The sequence below is a fragment of the Pieris rapae genome, chromosome 12, assembly GCF_905147795.1.
Source record: "Pieris rapae chromosome 12, ilPieRapa1.1, whole genome shotgun sequence".
NCBI lineage: Eukaryota > Metazoa > Arthropoda > Insecta > Lepidoptera > Pieridae > Pieris > Pieris rapae.
The window spans coordinates 5262932-5281743 of NC_059520.1; the positions used below are offsets into that span (position 1 = coordinate 5262932).

Sequence of the window (18812 nt, forward strand, 5' to 3'; positions counted from 1 at the left end):
GTTAGAACGATAAAACTGATAGTGGATAACATAACCATTTGGAAATCAAATGTTAATTGTAGGCTAGAGGCATTTAAAAGACTGAAGATACAACTCTGATTGCTCCTTTGCGCATGCTCGTTGCATATCAAAATAATTTTCTATGTAGTCTTCGTGACGCAAGTTTCGCTGTCGGTCGGCCCAAAATGTCCCTAATAAAAAAATAACCGCCACGGATTATATAGTGATATAAAATGATATGTACAGTTTATAGTAGTATGTCAATTGCTGGAGTGACAATGGATTGTAATGCAAGGAATGTCGTTTTTAGGTAAATTTGTTAGCAGGTGAGTGACGCGATTTTCCTTTGATATTTATTATAAGTACGCGTAAAGAAGTGAAATCAATTTTATGTTTTGGTATTAAAGTGCATTTTAAACGGTTTTATTTATTTAAACCAATGTTATACGATGTTGCGGTGATACGCTTATTTCTTGATACTTAGCCGCTATAAGTAATTTTGAGATTTTGTTAACAATTTCATTAGTTTTTTTGATCTGATTTTGTGTAAATAATAAGAAAATATATAAGGATTTCTACAAAATCATAGGCATAATCAAAGGAAAACGATATACATAAATACATTTAAAAGTTATTCGTGTACGTAAATAGAAAATATTACCTATGTTATGCATTTAATTTATAATCTGAAACTGTATACTTTTTAATAAAGAGTAAACACAACGGTATTACCGTAAATCTAATATTTTTCAGTAAATATAAAACTGACCAACTTCTTGTGTAATAACAATGTTTCTACTTAATTAATTTTCACGCAATTAGGGAAGTGCTCGATCACGCAATACATTAATACTATTTATTTATTAACTATTAAAATTACCTAACACATATATTGCGCTTAAAATAAATTCAGTTCTGCACCGGAAAAATATGTATATAATATTTTTATAATTATAAAATTAGTCTAAAAAAAGCGTTACTTACATTGATTTTATTCTAAACAAAATATTTTTTCCAGTTTCATTAGTTTATTATCTTTTATTATAAGGAGTCTGTTCGAAAAAAGATCCGGCGCGACGAATATGCGAACTAATATATTTATATCTTATATTATTACGCGTATTAATAATATTATTAATAATTAATGTATTAGATATTCATATGATTACTGTCGAACTAAACTGACGTAACAGTGTCGTCAAAGGAAAAAAAGATGATTTACCACTGCTTTGTCTCTCAAATCTTAGGTAGGCTTTTCGCAGAGACGCAAGAGTTTAGTAGAAGTACTAAAACACTTATTTCATGTTGTATATAATCTCACTTGATTATTATGTATATTTTTGACTGCAAATTTTTATGATACCACAATAGATAGAATTAAGTGAATTGAAACGTTGCCAAACATAATAAATAAAGTTTTAATATATGTTCGTATGCTTAAGTGTGTTTAAGATAAATAATATACACGCAAACTAGATGGCCATCGGACCAATGAGACGCAGCATTAGATACACAAACGAAAAAAACTTTATTTATATACCTACGTAAAACATAGTAAACTTTGGTACATATATGTACTTTGGAAAATCGGCTACTTCCCTGGTACAAATTGACAACGACTCCGAGTCGATCTGGTTCAGGTTTCATTTAATATATAGCTCTCATTTCATATAAAATATTATGTTTAAACTATTATCTAATATAATAAAAGTTTAGTTTTCTAGACACGTCAGTCTGATATGTGTCATTACTGATGTACCCTTGTATTTAATTGTTATACATAGCAAATGTTAAATATGGTATGATCACGTAATCCGTAATAACTAAAGCTTTTCTCTAGGTTTTATAATGCCTGACTGGTGGTGGCTGTTCATGGCTGCCATTTTTGGCGCCATTTCAGCCCTGACAGTTCCATTAGCATTATTGCTGTATTTTGTTAGACCGTTTGAGAAAGCACAGCAAACAGATGAAGACTTTAACATTCCAATCACATTACCTCCTGTAAGTATTACATTTAATTTTAAAACAATATGTTTATTACATTGCCAACTGAAGACACCACGCAGTCTTTTTTTTTATTTCTTAGCAAAACAAAGCAAACAAATACTTGTGTATACTCTTACGTAGACGTGTTAGAAGTTGTACTTCTTTTGCGTAACAAGATATAAATCTTTTAAAAAATTTCATCTTTCGCCTTATTCTAGGTTAGTAGCGTGTTTTGTGACGGTGTTTGACGGTCATTGTAAAAATTTATTCTCATAATTTTGCCCTAACGCGCCAAAAGAAGTATAACTTCACAAAATCTAATGTTAATATGTAATAAGCGTTCATGATGGTCACTACTACCTTGGATGGTTCTGGGTGACAACCATCAACCTCTGCCCTGTAGTCTGCGAACTGCAAATGTTACGGATAAAATTAGCTCAACGAGATAGATAACGGCACTTCATGCCCATGAGAGTTAGAGAAGGAGAAAATAGGACAAGTTACGCTTATCTTTTTCTACTGATCTGAATACTTGAGACATATGGTGCAGCTAGATGACCACGTGTAATACCTGTTAGAATGCGAAAGTGACTTCAAGAGCTTTTGGATTGCGGCTGTGTTGGTATTATCCGACGTTGGATCTAGTGGGTGTTCACCCGGTTCTCATCTACAAAGAGGTACATATCCCTGAAACCTTAACTGGGTTGGGGGATGCGTATGTGTTTTTGCTTGGACGTAAAAATAGGAAAAAGGTAATAGAGACCAAAGCACACTATACGTATATACGTACAATATTTTAAATGTTATAATTTTAAGAATTATTTTGAAAGAAAAATGAATTTTGTTTCTATCCTTTAGCTTTTTGTTGATTAGAATTACAGTCAAAACTACTACCCAGAACGCTGTGAAATATTAAACGTACTTTTTATATAAAAGTAATAAACAGAGAAGTAACCGAAAATAATATTGCTAGAAGCTGTTGTCCCCAAGGAGTATGTCGAAAGTTACATTAAATATTTATCGTATAGTCCACAAGCGAGATGTTATTTCCAGGAAATTTTCTTAGTAAATAAACAATACGATTCTGTTTTTAACTTTTTTACATTGGCAAGCTAGTTTCGTAATTTGTAATTTTCAAAAAGACAACATCCATGATCAAAATTCAAAAATTGAAAAGTTTTGTGAAAAGTTTATTTAATTTACCCTATAATTAAAAAAAACTAATAACACACAAACGTGTTGCCAAAGAGAAATATAATTAACAATCCAATAAGCGAGTAATGACTAAAGAACATAAAATTGTTATGGGATGGTTACAGCTTTTAATAAAAGGCAAAACGAGGTGGAAACACGATGACTTATCGTTTAACGACGCCGTTACCCTTTAATTGTAAGCTCTTTAATCTTTCGCGATAAGTTATTTAAATGACATAGCATGCTCAGTTTCCAATACGTCAGTATTGGAAACTGTACCTTTGAATACGTAATTGATTAAAAAACGGTCAGGAAACCGAAGAGTCGATTTAGTCTAAATCTTTCTTTATATAATATGTAATTATGTAGACTTTATAGGAACTATTAATAAATTCTGTAGATAAACCAATGTAAACAAAACACGCAAAGGAACAGGTAAGAATTGAGTCACAGTCACGTGGCACCAAATCGGCATTACGGAAGATGACTGGCAAAGTTTCATCGAAGCGCTTCATCTAAAACAACCTCGGTGACGGGAACGTCTAACGTTGACTCACTGCAGGAAGGGCAAAAGATGCGTGAGATTTCTCGACATTTCTCAAACCGGTGAGGGTAGAAGAAATATTGAATATTATTCTACCCACCTGCCTTTGCAATGAACGAAAAAGAGCAGTTGTTACAAAACTATGTCGGTTTATTTTTCATTTACGTGCAGTGAAATTGAAGGAGTTAGCAAAGACCATATAAATATATGTTATACACACTAATGCTACTTCGTTCACTCTCGAAATCTGTGGATCTGATTCAACAGTAGGGCTGCCAACCTTACAAAGATAGAGATTTCTAGCATATGGCATATCAGACAAGTCTGTCAGATAGAGTTAAGAAGAAATTATAATGATTAAGTGTACGGTAACCGTGGACATTATGTAAATTGTATGTTTTATTTATTTAATTACACCACAATTACGTTAAATTTATACCACAGACTATTCTAATGTAAAAGCATGTGAATGTTTTGCAAATTGGATGTATACAGTAATCGAGTTTTTAAAATAACTTGTAATAAAACAATGTATGGAACATTTCGTGTTAAAAGACTTGGTTTTGTAAATTACTGAAATACAAATTCTTGCACTTTCAGCTGTATAATAATTAAATCAATATTTTATTTATTTCTGCAATATTTTTTATACGTCTCGAGATATACAAGTATTGGAATTATCTAATGTCAAAATCCCAAAGGGAGCGTAGCAAGGCACTGCGCAAATATCAATTTACTTCCAATCGATCAACTTTCAATTTGACGACGTCCAGTAACTATTTGTTCCTGCAATACGTCTGTTGGGGAACTTCAGCTTTCTCTAATTTGAATGTAATTTTGTATCGAAAGATGTCTAATATAAAAAAAACATTAATTATTAATTCAATGTGTTTCTCTGTTGAATTAACCAATCAATGATTATTTCATTGCAGGAAATCCTGAATGAATTATGTCATGGTGCTGGAAGTACACCAGAGGGAGCCCTGAATGGGATGCTACAATTTATCTTTCAACAAAGTACGGCTGACACCCGATGGTTAAGAAGACGTATGGCGAATGAGCTGGCGGAATTACTTGCTAAGACATCATCAGGAAAGATATTCGAATCTCTTACGGTAACTACGTCAGTCATTGCGCTTAACCAGGTCATGAGTTCGACTCCTATAGAAATTGTTATTTTTCTGTAAAACTTACATGATTTACTTTTAAATTTCTTATGTAAAAATAAATCCTGATCACGTTACATGGTGAGAACTTTCACGACATTAAAATGAAATTGTTGTGTATCAAATTTTTTGTTTTTAAGTATTTATTTGTAGTTAATTTTTTTTCTGGCAGTATTTAGGTCTTCTATCATACCTTGTAATTGATTTGGCGTTCCTGAAAACAATAGGTACTAGGTATATCGTATGCAAAGCGTAGGGTGCTCAAATATGTCGAGTCTATTTGTATTCCTTCCTTTTATAGTAAAGTGAATATGTATACATAGTCAATAGTAATTTATTAGTTCGCCCTGTATTCTACTTATATTGTCTAAATAGCTGGGAGTCAAAAATTTTAACGTGTACGTTTATATTTTCGACAAAAAGAAGCAAATAAATTTACATTCATGACTTATATTTTCGGTATTTACACAACACTCTACACTAGAGAATAGACTAGGAAGTCCAAAGCATAATAATTTCAACTATCTCAACATCGATTTATTTACGTTATAAATATAAGGTGATTATTTATTATGGATTGTATTTTAAAAGCATGTGTTCATATTCCTATGATTACTATAATATAATTGAAATATGGACGTTATTGATTGCAAAAATCAACTTCCTAGATTGTAGAGCCTCGTAATGATATATTAATTTGATGCCTTGACACGGAACACATAAATGAGGTGGGAAAATTTTAAATTTGTACTTGTCACAGTTAAATTTAACTCAATTCATATATTTTAACATCTATTTAGTGTTCGTTGAATCGGACAATCGTATATTTATTTATTTTGCTTAATGTTTCAAGTTTAAACGTTAAGACTTTGAGCAGTTTGGTAATATAATAATAAAAGATTACTAATCAAGATACACAAATAAAAGTATAACGCAAAAACATAAGTTTCAAAAGAAAACTAGCTTTTAGACTTTCCTTGTTTACATTTTTTTTTGATTGATCACAAAAAGTAGATTCTTAAGGCGGATTTTCCTCTGTTACAGTTACGTTCACTAGAAGTAGGAACAGAATTTCCCAGTTTATCAAACCTCCGGGTAGTGAGCGGAGAGTTAGAGGAAGATGGTGCGAGGCTCCGATCCTTAGACTTACGACTAGATTTGACTTATGACGGCAGCTTCAGGATCGAAGTTGACGCTGTTATGTTATTGGGGAAGATCGCTAACATATCTATCACGGGTAAGATTAAAAAAAAATTGAAAAATAAAACAATGGTATAGATATACTTCTTAAGAACATTTTTATTAAATTTTCAGTCGAAAGCATCAGTGGCACTGTCCGTGTGATGTTCCGTAGAACGCCATACACACACTGGGCGCTGGCATTCGAAAACCAGCCTAAACTTGAGCTCCGAGTACGAGGTCGCTTCCAAGGAAGACAGCTCAAGCCAAGATTGGCAGCCCTTGTCGCCGCACATATAAGGCGAGCGGTTGCACAGAGACATACACTTCCTAATTACAAGATACGGTATGTACCCTATATGGTCCTATAATTCTAAACAACATGGGTAAGGTCTTATTTCTACATCCGCGTATATGAAATCTTTACAAGTATTATATTGAACCATTTGATTGATTAAATTTTCATACTTGTTGTTTTAATTCTATTAATATTTTATATGAACCTGACTTTTCTTAAAAATATATAAAATACATTTTTTTTTGGTACACATTCACATTCTATCAATGAGTTATGGTTTTCCAAGACTAATTTTGAGTTGAGATAAGAAATATATTTTCCTTATGTATATGGTATATTAATTAACTACGTATTTATAAGATGGCAAAAGCCAACTTATGTAGCAATGGTACATACTTTGATTAATTAATTTTTTTTTTGAGATATCATATTATATGTATTTATATTTAATTTGTTCCTCCCATACAAAACCAATTTATATATATAATATAGAATATATATATTTTATATATAATATATAATATTATATATAAAATATATCTATTCATTTCCTCAAAACTACTCCTAACGCGAGTTAAATCGTCACAGTATAGTATTGCTTAAATAAAAAATATGACAATTTTCTGTATTTTTTTAAAATAAAGCATTACACAATGTTCAAAATAAAATATTCTTTAACAGATTGAAACACGTAACTTTTCATTTTAATCCATTTTTTGTAAGCCCTGCGTCATTTTGTGTGCTGTAAATTTTATTAATTATACTGTACGTTCTTAAGTACCTAATCAAGTTTTCAAGCTGCGTGATATAGCAAGAAAAATTCTATTAATTTATCTTACATTAAACGACATTACAGTATATAAGACTTAAAGCCTAAACTTTTGTCCCATAGGTATAAGCCATTCTTCCCAAAGTCAGAACCTGGCAGCACCGAAGCCGAAGATGGTCCTACACCACAAGGCCGACTAACCGTCAGGCTGGTAGAAGTCAGTCGGTTGTATTGGCCCGGAAATATCGGCATTGTTCGAGCCGCTCTAGCTGTAGATTCTCATGCTTGGGTGAGTTACGGAAATAGTGAAATACAGATTTGGATAACCAAAAAATAACTCAATATTTATTTCACCGAATGAAACTTGAATGAACGAGTAAAGATTACAGATAACTCTTTTTTAGGTCTCCCTAAGACGTGGTATTCTAGTACTCGATATAGTACTCCCAGCAGTGAGTGGCACTCTGGGCCTTGTGTGCTGTCAAGGTGTTGGTGTCGTCCTAGTCGACACGGTTGTACCGATGTCACCTGCATACAGAGCTGATCTTCGGAGAGACGACGTGGTTTTAGCGATAGATAACAAGCCTGTTACTAATGTAGCACAGGTAATCTGATATACAGGATAAGCAATATCTATATCTAATAATAACCTTCCCTGTTTAATATGTAAAGACAGTGAAATGAACGGTACCCCAACGAGAAGTCCAATTAAAACCCTAGCTTAAAATATTGTTATTCATCTTTAAAATCAAAATTGCAATATACAGTGGACGCAGACGCGGCTTACTACCTTTATATGCATAAATTGATTTGACATCTATTATTTAGTTTCAGCCAAAAATTGTATAAGCAATTTAAATATAAATTGTAGGTTGGCAAACTCCTACGAAGCGTTGAGCGTCGTGCGGTAATAGTCCGTGTACGCCGGGGTGGGGCCGGAGGTGTGGCAAGAAGAGATGACGAACCAAAACGATTGAGAACTAACTTCTCCTTTAGACGGGTTTCAGAAGTCATGGAGGGAGTGAAGGGATTACAAGGAATGCGAACTGCTTCTAAGAATAACGTGCAAGTAAGTTTAAAATTTAAAACAGAGAAGAGAAGAGAAACAGATTTAGATGAATATTATGAACTACGGTCCATGAAATTGTTAGAACTGAATTATTTAAAATCACACACAATCACAAAACACTCTTAAAAAGACATACCAATAACACAATCAATGACGATCTGTAAATATTATACGATAATTACTGATTTTTGGATTAATTGAATTATATATTACACAGGATTCAGATTCTCCAGCGAAGACAGTTGAGCAAAACGATATCGATACAAAAGATACAGGAAAACAAAAGATTGAAATAACACGGCAGCTCACTAAATCCACAGATTCTATAGGACCTAGTAATTTTGGGCTACGAAAACGAAGGTGTTCCGTTGAAAACAAGTCCTCTGACAGTTCTGCTGGTAGCACACCACCAGCTTCTGGAGCTAGTACACCGCTTCGCCAAGTTACAACCAATAAAACAGTTAAACATCCTGACGTACCCATTATACGTACAGAAACCGAATGCAAGGTTTCTGAAAAAGAAATTGAAGAAGATGAAATCTTCGAAGCTGGCGGTCCACGACAGACGGAGCATGTTGAGATATGCCAAATGTTTTGGACGAAAAATGTCCAACTAAAGCCAATCATTCCTTTCGATGAAGAGACGGATTTCAAGCTAAATGAGAATCATAAATACCTCAATATTAACGTTTGGGTGACCGTCCCGGGAGAGAAAGATGAGGTGTTACTAGGGTACCTTAACATTCCACTGGCGGCACTATTATCTGAATGTCAAGATTCAACTGTGCCTCATCACATGAAACGGTACCAGTTTCTCCCGCCCGACGTTGATATAAAATTTAGGTAATTGGCACACTCATAAGAAATAAGACTAAGACATAGTATTAGTTAGGATTACCGTAATTTTTACTAACTTATAACAGCTTTGTTACTTTCATGGAATCCTTCTTTTGCAGCAAAAGCCACAAACTCTCGTCTCACGCTGGCTTTGAACCGTGCCTATGTTTTGGAGATGCATTGGTGTGGTGGGAGTGGGAAGGCGTTACAGGCACTCGTTCTTCCCCTCGCCCTGCAACTAGAGTCCCGTCGCGCGCTCCTGTGGTGTCTACGTCTGTGACGTCACACGATTTCGTACGTACGCACTTCCATCGGTCCACACAATGCGACTTCTGTAATAAAAAGGTATGATTTATTTTTCTAAAAAGATAGATTTTCAAAGATTAGTATAAATTAGGAATTAAAACAATGACTATGGATTCTTTTAAATAATTATGTGCTATCAGTCTAGTTATTATCTTCAAACCAAATATTTATTAAAGCTGAATCACTACGAATTACTGATGAATCAACATTTAATTCCTAATAAAAGAAATCGTAAAGGTTAGTTTATTTATTAAATTAAAAAAGGGAAATCGGCTAACATCATATATTTAAAAAAATACAAAATGACACTAAAATTAGTCGAGTTCTGTCAAGCAATGGAAATTTTACAAACAAGATTAAGCTAGATGAATCTTATAATACCAATATTATACTTAGGTAATGTAAGATTTCAAAATTTCCATCCTTTAAACAGATCAGGATGTTTACCATATCTGTTACAGAAATATATTAGAAATTTGGCATTGACTTGGTTCACAGTTCACACGTGCGTGTTCTATTACAGTTATTACATATTTAATCATAAGTGTTTGAGATAAATATCGGTTATTATTTTTCACGATTTGTACCTAATTAGGAGTTAATTGGGGCGGAGGGAAACCAGTAGTTTATTTCATACAAAATGCATTAAACATGACTTACGATAACGGCTAATACATTGATTTTTAATTTATGAAGCTTAAAAAAGTCCATATTGTAATTATATTAATATAGTTATAAATCTTGGAATACAAAAACCGCCATAGTTAGTTAAGTTCAAGTTCAAGTTAGTTGTAAACACTGACACTGGTTTACAACTAACTTGATTAAATTTAGAATTTTGATAGAATGTGCCTTTATAGCGTGTTGGTGTATTTATACCGTAATTTTTACAACAGTGAATTAAAAATAGCTTAATTTATTATTATGACATTGTGTTGATGGTCTTATAATATGATTTAATGAAATTTTTATGACATTTGCATGTCTATTTTGATATGGCTGATTGTGCGGATTATAATTGATCTATTCTGCCTAGGTATAAGGAAATTGAATGATTGCGTGTTGCCCATTATAATTCAATACAAATAATTAATATTTCACAGATTATACCTTATTTAACGGGTTTACCTTTTCATTAGATTTGGCTCAAAGACGCAATGCAATGTCGAAACTGTGGATTGTGTTGTCACAAGAAATGCGTTACCAAGTGTCAGGAGACCTCACCATGCATACCCAAGCAGAATCGAGGTATGTTTTCATATTATAAATATCATACTTATGATAAATACTTCTTATGTATTTACAAAAAGTTTTTTGAAGTAGGAATCCTTACAAAAGATAATTTTGTTCTGCATTGAATAAAAATGGTTTTCAATATAATGTTTAAAGAACTTTATTTCTCATTACAAAACAGAAATATTTTATTTACATGAGAAACTTAATATTAATATGTATATATTATATACGAGCGAGATACTCGTCGCCATTAGCCGTAACAATTTTAGTCAGCTATGTTCATTCTAACATATATACCTACATTTATTTTAATGATACCACATTTGAAACATTTATTTACACAATGTATATTTATATATATTGTATTGTATTTAAAAAATACCTTTATATATTATTTGCACCTCTAAATAAAGAAGAACACAAAATCGCGAGATGTTTTCCAAAATATAATGTACTTGCAAAATAAAAACATTTGGATTGCGGAAAAGCGATGTATTCGTCATGTTCTAATTAGGGATTTTTTATATTTTATTATAATAAGGATGACGTTACCTTTATGCATTAATCGCTAAACTAATAATTCGCTGAAGAAAGACCCAGGTTCGAGTTTCATTCATCATACTTAAAAAGTCGTTACTATTCGTAAAAAATAGGTTTTAATTTATTTTCAAACATATTTGACGACCCCACCATGCTAGAACCACTAAACTACTCTGATTTGATTTTGCTATTGACAATTTCAATATCTTTTATATGCGCATGAGCATAACCGAGACTTTGATTGTCGTAAAATTTTAATGACGAGATTGTTTCAACATTTTTTATTTTATAATAGGGTTAAAATAAGATATCAAACAGAAAGTTTCTTAGTATTAAGATATTATTTATGCAATTTCCGTAATTAAACCTAAACTGCTTCCTTATTTAAAATATACCAATAATAATTTCAATGATCGTTCCTGCAGATTATACAATGATTTGCTGTTTTAATATATCGCGATACTATTACTTCATTATTCTATTATGATTTCTAACTGGTCTTTGTTAAAAATATATAGCCTAAGTCGTCATAACGTCATATTTGTGTTATTAAACGACGTGTTATCACGAAGAAGTTTTATAAAAAAAATTGTATCTGGTCGAGTTTTGAGTTGGTACGGAAAAAGAACCATCGTGAGATTTGAGATCATTGCCTACTCAATTATCTTATTGTTGTGTTCACAAAACTGTTTCGTCATTATTGTATTGTTGTTGACAATTAAAAATAACTATATTATTTTTGAAAATAAGTAAAATTATGCGTGGAAAATAATTATATTAGTTCGCATCGCAGAGTACACCCTCCAATCCCCGGTTTTCTGATTCGACCTCTTTATTTCTGAATACCAAGGACCAATGGTTATTGTCCAAATAGTTGCTCTGAATAGTTCTTTGTCTGATGCCCATAATTAATTACAAAAAGCTGCTAATAATTTCAATACGTAAATGCATTTTATGCTACATAAGGACATGTTTTTGCACGTGCCGTTTTAAAATACATTTTGAGCCATTGCCAACTGTTTTGCTTCATCCAGCCAAATCATGGTTTCCATTTCGGTCACTGACTTCTGAATCTTTGTCAAAATAAACTTTATTAGCTTGTTAATTACAGATTTAAAAGCTGGTCATAATTCTTATTGTTGACACACAACGATATTTTCTTTTCTAAACTAAACGAAATAAGTCACTTTTATATTACTGATTTTTCTTTACACTTCTCTTAGGTTATTAAAATCTCGAATAACACATGTACTATATTTTGTTAATCATTTTTCTTTATGTCCTATCCTTTATATCCTGTACAAAACCTTTCTGTGACATCACTAAGAACTGTTAAGCCTATTATGCGAGTTAGAACGTACGAGCATACAGAAACACATTAATGCACATCAGGAATTCTAACGCTTGACTTCAGGGTTAAGAAACAACCAAGAAACAAGGAAACCGCATTTTCATATTACATAACTGTATCATTCATATATTTATCATATTTCGTACCACGCTATAATCCTCTTTGTCATAGACGAATACAATAAACATTAACGTGGTGTGAATTATAATGATTCATACTGTATCAGTATTAAATAAGACTCTTACGTAAATTAATTGCGGAAAACTACTTCGCTCCACTTATGAAATTGATATATCTCCGTATCGCAATCATGTGAAATATTTACAATTTTATAAACTTAAATTGAAACCTTTCGTTTAACCTTGGTATAATGCGGATTTTGTAACGTTCTTATATGATATTGATGCTAATTCTGACGTTAAACTCTGTATAAACTTAATTCTATATATTTAACTTATACGTAAATTTACTTTGTTTTAGTAAGAATATAACATGTATTTCTATTCCCCTTTCCAAAGTATATATTTAAATTTATTATTAAATTTATTATTGTTAAGTTTTCATTAAGAAATTAATTTTGTTTTTAACATAATAAGTTACCATTACATATTATTCCAATGCGGCAACTACTCTATATATATTTATTACATTTATACCACAAACATAACAATACATACTCATAAAAACTACATAACGATGTACAGTAATAATAATAAAATATCAATTACTATTATCTTTCTTATCATGTGCAATGTTACCTTTTCAATGTCAACTATGGATTTCAATAATAACCTTAATCTTCTCTTCTATCTTAAATTAACCGCCTACCTTCGCCTCCCAAGTCATAATATTTTATCTGTAGGTCCTAGATGAAAATATAAGATTTATTTACTGCTACATTATCTAATACTGTTTGTCTCTATAGAAACGACTGGGTTTCAACCTCCCGAGCTAATAACGACCGAGGCCGATGGCGACCCAGACTCCGAAGAAGACGAAAAAGGAGAAAGAAAGGATTCCCTAGACGTACACGAAGAAGGTTCTCTATTAATGTATTACATTTTCTTTCATGAAGAATTTTATATCTTACAAAACTATAAGAAATTTAATATGAGGCCAGAAATGCAAATCTAACGTAAGCTAGACCTCCAAATGACATGTTTCTGTTAAATTTTAGATAAATCCGTAAGTTTTCGAAATAGATTTTAAGTTTTTTTGGCAATTGGTTCACTTGAAAATTAACCTACATATATACTTTTAAGACAAGAATAAACAAACATATTTTTATAAGTTGCTTATTAGGTTATTTCTTTGTACAGACGAGCTATTTGAATACTGAAGCCAGCTAAGAGTTAACACCTGGATTTACAAAACTACAGGTTGATTCAGGTTTTTATCCACTGTGCCGTGCTAACCTACCTCAGGGCTGCCCCGAATATTTGTTATCAATTTAATGTACGATTCCTTATAAAATCCTTTAGGGTGTTGTATATAAAAATTCAAACGTGTCATTTCCCTTATTAGTATTTTTTTAATCAATCACTCGAATTCCATTTACATTAGTAATGCCTATTTCTTAAAAACCACAAAATTTTCCGTCTTCAACATGATTTATGAACCACTACATACAGTTTGTAATATTGCCAACCCTTACGAAAAGCATTGCAATTTCTGCCGTGTTTTCTGATGTGTATCCAATTATCACACCTCACACTAGGTCATGTAACGATTAATTGTACCAGTACCCAAAGCGTCTTAAGTAATAGACAGTCTATTGTACTAGTATTCATACCTCAAGGATTAATTACGCAATATGTGATCTTTTAACTAGATCGCGGTGCACTGTGATTGTTATCAAGATTTCTTGATATTTTGCAAACGTTTTTAGAAGTTTTCTTTAAATTTGAAAATGGTAATTTTATATAAATTATAAAGTGAATGTTCTTAGATTTGTAGAAAGTAACAGTGGAACCATGGAATAGCTCCATCATTCCTGATCGACAGATAGCATGGGTGATATTTTAATATTGATTAGTATTTATGTTTTCCTCTTTTCTGTAGACCTAACACGGGAAAGACTTTATGAGTAATATGCATGACTCAGCTTATTTCCTCTGACCGCTTTCGAATTTCGATCGTCACCGATGTTTCCTTGTTTTGTGCCATTTCACGCAATAAATATTATCAATTCGAAATCGTGTTTTTTTTGAATATGTACTATTAAATATTCAAAGGTTATTTTGATATTTTTTTCGTTAATTGAATACAATATATGTATAAATTGCATTAACAAGTTTTCAATATTTACGTCACTCAGATTCGAAACATTTCCGAAATACATAAAGGCTGTTTCTTTCAAAGAACAAATAGATAAAACGAAAAGTACCGTCAATGTAAATTAAAGTTTTATTAATATTTCAACTTTTTTGTTTATATGCTATAGCTAGTACTATTGTTGTAGGCGGTGGAGCTATGAGTGCGCTGGTTGCAGGGCTTCGAAGGGCTGGATCCGCTCACTCCCTTTGTGTGGCTAAGAGCAACTCATCCTCCAGATCGTTACCGCCTTCTCCGAGCCATACACCAAGGTAGGAGTACCACGATATTTGAAAGCATAGAAGAGAAGCTCAATTATTCCCGCTAATACGAAAAAAAAATCTGGAAGAAGATCCACGTTTCGCAAAAAAGGAATTCTACGTAAAGTAGATTAGTAATACGTAATATTACGGTCCTAGGTATAATCCTAGTTATAGTTTAAATTGGCTAGGAACGTCGCTAAGCTCAATTCAATAGTTTTCGTTGTTATAAATGTATAATAAATGTAAATAATAATGTAATATCAGTAGTTCTTACACTGATAAGCATTTTTTAACTTTCCATAATTGTTGATACTTAGCCGGCTTCTTTGATCCTAGGTACTATTTACAAAATAAAATGTGGGCCTATAATTTACAACAGAAAAAATAAGTGATGTCGTGAATCAAATTCTTGTCGGTAATTCTGGATTACAACTGTCGAAACTGCACTGCATTCTTTTGTTATAAGGACAAATATTCAAAGGTTATTTGGGGCTTATTAGTACGTTTACAAGTAACTACGAATACACGCAGTAATTAATTCTAGCTTAGTCTAATTTGTGTACGGAATTAGAATCATTGTATCGGGCAGGAAGGGATCCCTGGAGTCAGGCAACCCGTTCAGTGGGTGTGGCGCGTCGTGGTTATCCCAAGGGGAGGTTGGGGCGGTATTGGCCCCCGTGGTGCGGAGCGACTTGCCGCCCGACGCACTTCTTGCAGCCGCCCGAGATTCCGCGCCCGCCCTTGCCGCTGCTCTAACTGCTGCACAGATACACGATATGGTAAATATAAGAAGTAGCATTTAAAACGTTAAATAAAAAATAAAATAAATAAAATACGTTTATTTTGGAACATAAGATCTTCTAGGTATCACTTATTCCACGTCAATCATTTCGAACTTGTAGGCATCCCTACTCATCGGCAAAGACAGAGGGTGTAGGCCGAGAGAAAAAGCCGGCGTAAAAAACTCTCGGTACTCTTTTAAAAAAGCAAATCATTAAACAATATTTAAAACAAATATATCAAATTAATTAGAGGCAGCCTGCCCAGCACTAGTCCCAGGCCCTTTTATCAACTAGATAATCAATAACTTTATAGTAAGCCTTTTTACACAGCTTTTCTTTAATACATTTCTTAAATTTATTAAAAGGCAGAGATAAAAGAGCCTCTGGGATTTTATTAAAGAAGAGTATCCCTTTCCCCAAAAAAGAATTACTAACTTTACATAGTCTAGTACGGGGAAATTGCAGCCTGCGTTTGTTCCGAGTATTGACATTGTGCGTATGTTCTAATCTAGTATATTTATCACTATTAGTTATATTGTAGTACTAAAGTACCTTTAATAAAAAGTTCTATTATTTTCGATTTGCGATAACATTGTTCTAGCTACAAGCCGTACGCGAAGAACTATCAGCTTCAGACGCAAGTGGTGAGGAGGGAGGAGAGGGCCGCGCCTGCGCTCTTACAGCTCTTATGCTGCATTGTTGCGCCGCCGCACAACTCGCACAGCGACCAGATAACACTTAACTCCTTTTCCCATATTAAAATGGTACTACAAATGTTATAACGTTAACCTCGGATCTTTTTAAATAATTGTGAACCTTCGTTCCTTTACAGTATGGTTTTAATTCACTTGCATTTTATATGAGATGCTCCTATTGACGTTGTCGTTAAAAATAGAACCTTAAGTCAATTAAACAAGGATTTAATTGCGGAAGGTTTTAGTCTTTACTATGAAAGCTATAGTTTTCGTCTAGTTATGAATTATGTAAATATTCTTTTAAATAGTTTTATCCTTTTAGATGAAGCTGAGAGGGGTGAAGTCCGGAACTAAATATATAACGTATCCTTTAAATGTTTGTTACTCGCGCTAGGTTGTGTCGGGAGGATCTTATATCTCTTTTAAATAGTAAGAAAGAAAGAAATAAATAAAACTGTAACTTGTAAGCCAGGCATATCACGATACTAGGAATTCCGCGATTTCCAACGAGAGAAAATAGTAAAGACGGGCGCTAGGAGTGAGAATCAGAAACAATTCTCGCATGAAATATGATATTATTCCTTTATATTTGACGTTCAGAAGTCAGACTTAGAGCTAAGTTTCGTTTCTGATACTTACCCTAGGATTAAGGATTATTGTCATACTGGTTCTAGTACCCGTTCTTTTTTTCTTAAATAGGATTTGGTCAATTAATTAATACTGAAGTCGTCTCAGATGCTGCAGTCCGCCCTCACTACATATTGTTATATATAAGGTTTACTAAAAGACTCGTATTTTTATTTACTTTTTTATTCCAAAACCATACATAAATAAAGCTACAAAGACGTCATTGTGAAGCACGAAGTCTGCATGATTGTTGAGACTTATAGTAAACCTAAACGTAAGACAGACATTACGAGAGAAAAACGGTCTTTAGGTATTTGCCTAAAAATGTACATAGAAATTATATATTAGTTAAAGAAGAACAAACTATGTTTATTAACAATAAGGTGCAATTTTGCTTGTCGTTGCTGTGATGACTCATTGTGAGGAGAGCGGGGTCAAACTGATCTCGAACTTCTCACAATTGGATACATTAAATGCATTGTTCATTGTGTTCCTTTGTTTTAATGCTTTACATTTCCCTAAAAGTTTGTATATATTTGTTATGTAAAATCGACTAAGAGAGGTTAAACGTATTTTGATATTTTATATTGTAATAACACGTGAATTACTATACCTATTAAATTAACAACAATATACGTAACATGTATATTTAAAATCATTCCTATGAATATTGCTATATACCCTTGCATATAAAGTCATAATTAAGTGGTTATTTAACCACTAGATACAAAAATTACTTATTGGGAAAAATATTAAATTAAAAATATGTCAAATAATATCTTTAAAATAATTTGCAAACACGTCCTGTCGTTAAATAAAGGAAATTCAAAATTAGTCAATTTCCGCCCATAATGTACAGAATCAAGTTCTATTTTCCTGTACAAAACTGAAGATCGCCGTTTGGCCATTTTCCAGCTTTTCCTGAAATAGCACAAAGGATACAGAGATGAAAAACTTCTGCGAAATGTCAGCATACCGTTATAGTGGAAAATTCAGTGCGTCACTAACACAGATTTGTTCCAACAATTGTTAGTGTCACATCCCGTTACGAATAGGCAAATGTTTCAAGCGTTTTTGAGCGCTTATTAGGCTAACTATACTTAATATACAATATACATGTTTAGTCATAAGAGAACAAAAGATATGTAGGACCTGGAAGAAATCGCTTGTTAGTGATAAGGTCGTCCGTTGTCTAATAACCGGCTTTTTTTATGTGTTTTTGTGTATATAAATTTATATAATATGCTAAAACCATGTCATCATCTCATCTTGAATGAACAAATTCGTTTGATGTTAACATTGCATGATTTAGCAAAATCACGAATTATGAAGTGAGTGCATTTCAAAATATAAGTTGTTCTCTTTAAATGATGAAATGCAATATGTGAAATATAAAATGTATACTGACACGTTATTTGGGGCATGAGAGGAGGAAGCCACTTTCATAGAGCCAAGGCTTTTATGAAATTTTGAATAATATTAGATCATAATTTATACGTAACTTCATTAAATTAATGGATTAAAGTGAATGGAATTACCTTGATAGGTACGGTTTTTTTGTGCGTCATGAATCATAATATTTATGGAAAGAATGCATCTATATGTACATCTGGTTACTTGTCGATATGCTGTATGGTCAGAATTAAGGGGTCTAGAT

General features: G+C 32.5%; 1 protein-coding gene and 1 long non-coding RNA gene across 6 annotated transcripts; one reads left to right on the top strand and one right to left on the bottom strand.

Moving 5' to 3' along the window:
• The first annotated feature begins 112 nt into the window (after positions 1–112).
• On the top strand, positions 113–17645 carry LOC110991297 (PDZ domain-containing protein 8). 5 transcript variants are annotated; one of them, XM_045630532.1, is made up of 15 exons: positions 113–326; positions 1841–2001; positions 4657–4839; positions 5935–6127; positions 6205–6415; positions 7260–7425; positions 7541–7741; positions 8008–8205; positions 8423–9048; positions 9162–9387; positions 10488–10596; positions 13401–13514; positions 14937–15060; positions 15645–15830; positions 16435–16572. In XM_045630532.1, the coding sequence occupies exons 2-14, from the start codon at positions 1849–1851 to the stop codon at positions 15805–15807; spliced, it is 2667 nt and encodes an 888-aa protein (XP_045486488.1). In that variant the 5' UTR covers positions 113–326; positions 1841–1848; the 3' UTR covers positions 15808–15830; positions 16435–16572. The 5 variants fall into 5 exon arrangements, 3 of the variants coding, with proteins under 3 accessions (XP_045486488.1, XP_045486489.1, XP_022112317.2); XM_022256625.2 differs by having other exon boundaries at positions 117–326; positions 15641–15830; positions 16435–17645; XR_006750547.1 differs by lacking the exons at positions 15645–15830; positions 16435–16572 and adding an exon at positions 13795–13930 and having other exon boundaries at positions 115–326; positions 14937–15065.
• LOC123689597 lies at positions 14864–16491 on the bottom strand. The gene is made up of 2 exons (XR_006750548.1): positions 16386–16491; positions 14864–15810 (listed from the first exon to the last, which is right to left on the bottom strand). It is a non-coding gene; the product is annotated as an uncharacterized LOC123689597 (long non-coding RNA).
• Positions 17646–18812: the final 1167 nt, after the last annotated feature.